The 4,110-nt window shown below is 34.6% G+C and overlaps 1 protein-coding gene across 1 annotated transcript in view; it reads left to right on the top strand.

Moving 5' to 3' along the window:
- LOC107699732 (serine incorporator 5) overlaps positions 1-4,110 on the top strand; it is a 45,451-nt gene that overhangs the window by 29,336 nt on the left and 12,005 nt on the right. The window contains exons 6-8 of the mRNA XM_016501074.1: positions 1,171-1,382; positions 2,476-2,568; positions 2,791-2,917. Of these exons, the coding sequence (XP_016356560.1) occupies positions 1,171-1,382; positions 2,476-2,568; positions 2,791-2,917 (432 nt within the window). The remainder of the gene's footprint in view (positions 1-1,170; positions 1,383-2,475; positions 2,569-2,790; positions 2,918-4,110) is intronic.

Raw genomic sequence — 4,110 nt, 5'->3', positions numbered from 1 at the left:
ATCATTTTTAAGCATATATATTTTTGAGCACATCTGTATATTGCAGTGGTCTTGGTATTAACTGATTTCAGATTTACCCTACCCTAAAAGAAAGTTTGTGGCTGTTTGTGTTACCTGTTGGCCCGAAGGCTGGGTTGGATTGTAGACCAGACCTTACGTTGATAGTCAAAACTCTCTATGACTACCACTACCTAGATTTGAGATGTGGATCTGATAGAATGTCTGCAATGAAGAGCTTTTGGCTCATGAAAGGAATGTTCTGGGTTGATTGTCCCTAACAAATAAAACATTAAATAAATAAATAAAATCTTAAGGGTTTTTCCATTGTTTTAGTTTTAGTATAACATTATAATACTATTTATATTTGTACTTTTTTTATCATTTTAAAGAAGAAACCAATCCGATGTATATTTGACATTTGAGGCTTAATACTGTAGAAAAGCACTAAAGGTTTTTCAATTAGAGTGTTTTCAGCTTGTTTATTTTCATATAAAAATACGGCATGCAGTTGCATCAAACAATGGTATAAACATCATTCAATGTAAATTGTGATAATCATAATTAATAATCGTAATTACAATTTCAAGGGAATAATCGACAATTATGATTTTTGTCATAATCGTGCAGCCCTAGTTCATTGTTAGTTGGTGATACTTTTTGTGTTAACTAATGTTAACAAACTGGAAAGTGAAAGTCTACCAAAAAGTTACGCATATGAATTAATGTTCATTATTTGAGATGTTTAAATTGTCTAGGTAGATCATCTGGTTATGTATTTGCACAGAAATTCTGCTTAGTGGAGTTTTCTCTATAAAAAGAGTGCTTTACAGATAGTTAAGTCACGTCTCTCTCTGGAGTCCTTGCATGTATCATGAAAGTTGCTTTTATTATTTTTTTATAAGGTTGATATTATTGTGACAATGAAGTTGAAAAATTTCATAAAAGTCATTAGGCCAGTCTAATCTTTGTTTAGAAACTATAATTTTTTTTTATTATATTTATTATATTTTTTATATTCTTTTCCTATCCCCATGAGTGTTTATGCATTTTCTTGCAACTGCATTTTTGGGTGGACAGAGGGACGAAATTATCGACATCATGCCATAAAAGCTGAAGTTGTATTGAACCCAGAGCATTCCTTTGAACCGTCTCCACTGTGTCCCTCCACAGGAGCTCAGGAGTCAAGTTTAATAAAATCTGGTATGCAGCGCTGGCTCTGGTCACACTGGTGCTGTTCTCTGTGGCAGTGGGAGCCTTGGTGTTTATGATCATGTTCTACACGGACCCAGAGGCCTGCTTCCTCAACAAGCTCTTCCTGGGTGTCAACAGCGGCCTCTGCTTAGTTGTGTCTCTGCTGGCTATCTCACCCTGCATTCAGACCTGTGAGTTTACAAAGACTTCACTGACCTACATTTTATACTAACAAACAGATGTTTGTTTGATGTAAGGCAAACAAATTTATTCATAGTGCCTGGAGCTTTTCCCATGTATGAGCAAGCTGGAGAGTTGAGGAGTAGAGTTTTATCATGGATTCTCACTAAACAGAACAAAGTTTGAGGTGAAATTGTTTTAGCAAGTAATTTAAGTAAAATACATTGTTCTTTTGAACTTTCTGGGGGGAAAAAACAGCTCAACTTTTTTCAACATTGATAATAATAGAAAATGTTTCTTGAGCACCAAATCTGCATATGTGACCCTGGACCACAAAAGCAGTCATAATGGTCAGTTTTTCGAAATTGAGATTTATACATCACCAGAAAAAAATAAAACATCATCTGAATAAATAAGCTTTCCATTAATGTATGGGTTGTTGAGATAGGACAATATTTGGCCGAGATACAATTATTTGAAAATCTGGAATCTGAGGGTGCCAAAAAATCTAAATATTGAGAAAATCGCCTTTAAAGCGGTCTAAATGAAGTTCTTAGCAATGCATATTACTAATCAAAAATTAAGTTTTAATATATTTACAGTAGGAAATTTACAAAATATCTTCATGGAACATAATCTTTTCTTAATATCCTAATGATTTTTGGCATAAAAGAAAAATCGATAATTTTGACCCATACAATTTATTGTTGCCTATTGCTACAAATATACCCCAGCGACTTAAGACTGGTTTTGTGGTCCAGGGTCACATATATGATGTGACACTGAAGACTAGAATTTTACCTTTACAATAATAAGTTACATTTTAAAATATATCAGAATACTAAAGATAATTTAAATGGTAAAAGAAACACAATATTACTGTTTTTACTGTATTTTTGTGCAAACAAATGTAGCCTTGGTGAGCATAAGAGACCATCGTTAAAAAATCATACTGACCTCAAACTTTTGAATGGTAGTGTACATAGTTAATTTAATAAAGAAGCGTGATGTATGAAGCATAAACTCGCAAACAGACATGGCCAGATCAGTTTATATGCTGCTTTTTACTAACACATCTGATGTTTTGTTCTCTTCTGCACACAGTCCAGCCCACCTCAGGTCTGCTGCAGTCCGCGATCATCTCCGTCTACGTCATGTACCTCACCTTCTCCGCACTCGCCAGCAAACCCGTTGAAAGTGAGTACGTCTCTCACTCAAACACAGCATCTCTCAGCCTGTCCTGGGTGTGTCTCACAGTGTGGTCTGTGGTTTCCTTAGTGTCTCAAACTGTAGCTTGTGTGTGGACAGAGCTGTAAACTGAGGCTACAGTAGCCCCAATAATGCACTTCAACCCACCAGACTTGTGCAGTTATTTCCCACACCCTTATTAAAATTCGTCCTGTGCTCTTTCTCTTTCAGTGGTGGAGCGAAATGGAAAAAATGTCACGGTCTGCGTCTTTCCCTACAAATCAGGACTGCAAAGCGACACAAACATAGTGACGGGCGTCGGCGCGGTCATACTGTTTGGCTGTATACTCTATTCTTGGTATGAGCAATGAAAATCGTGTTTTCTGAAGTTGTGATGGCCCAGTCCAAACTGCTTTATAAAAAGCACCATGATAGTATCATGAAAGCTATTATCGTTCATATGACTTGTGCATTATATTCCAAGATTTTCCAAGTCATACAATAGTTTTATGTGAAAAACAGACCAAAATTTAAAGGAATCGTTTGCCCAAAAATGAAAATTGATGCCACAAAAATGACCCTCAGGCCATCAAAAATGTAGTTGAGTTTGTTTCTTCATCAGAAAAGATTTTGAAGAAATTTAGCATTACATCACTTGCTCATCAGTGGATCCTCTGCAGTGAATGGGTGCCGTCAGAATGAGAGTCAAACAGCTGATAAAAACATCACAATATTCCACAAGTAATCCACACAAAGCTAAAATCTGTGGGTCCATAATTCTTCCAGTGGAAAAAAAAAAATACACCCCCTGTTGTCCTCTTAAATCAAAATTCACGGACATATTTATTTAGAACTGTTTTGGACTGTTTTTGCTTGTAAAAATAAAGGTGCTATCTTTATAAATAAACCACAGATTTTAGTGTTAAACAACTACATTCTCGCCTGAAAAACTCTTAAAACTCCATTTCATGACACAATAACAGTAATATTTTGAAAATTGTGCGGGTTTTTGGGCGATGACGTTTAGAGATCGACCGATATATCGATTTACCGATATTTTTACCGATATTTAAGCATTTTACAATAATCGGATATCGGTGGATGTTTTGAGAATTGCGCGCAGGATCACCATTGCAGCGCGTCTGAGAGGAAACAAGACAACAACAATGGCGTGCACAGGTACTTGATTTACTGTGTGTGTGTATATATATATATATATATATATATATATATATATATATATATATATATATATATATATATTATGCGCATATATATAAAAAATTTAAACTCAATTTTAGTCTGAATTAAAGTTTTAAGTTTTATTTTTTTATAGTATAATTTATATAAAATAATACTAGTATTTTTACTATTGTAGTCATTTAATTGTATTATTTTTAGTAGTATTTTATTACTGTAGTATTCTTGTTTGTTACTGTTATTGTTAACAGCAGAAGCTCAGAGGTCGCCGTGCATTAAAGGGGTATTTCACCCAAAAATGAAAATTCTGTCATTAATTACTCACCCTCATGTTGTTCCAAACCTGTAAGA

The sequence above is a fragment of the Sinocyclocheilus anshuiensis genome, unplaced genomic scaffold (assembly GCF_001515605.1).
Source record: "Sinocyclocheilus anshuiensis isolate Anshui unplaced genomic scaffold, SAMN03320099.WGS_v1.1 scaffold278, whole genome shotgun sequence".
NCBI classification, from domain to species: domain Eukaryota; kingdom Metazoa; phylum Chordata; class Actinopteri; order Cypriniformes; family Cyprinidae; genus Sinocyclocheilus; species Sinocyclocheilus anshuiensis.
This window is presented reverse-complemented; position numbering and strand designations above follow the sequence as displayed.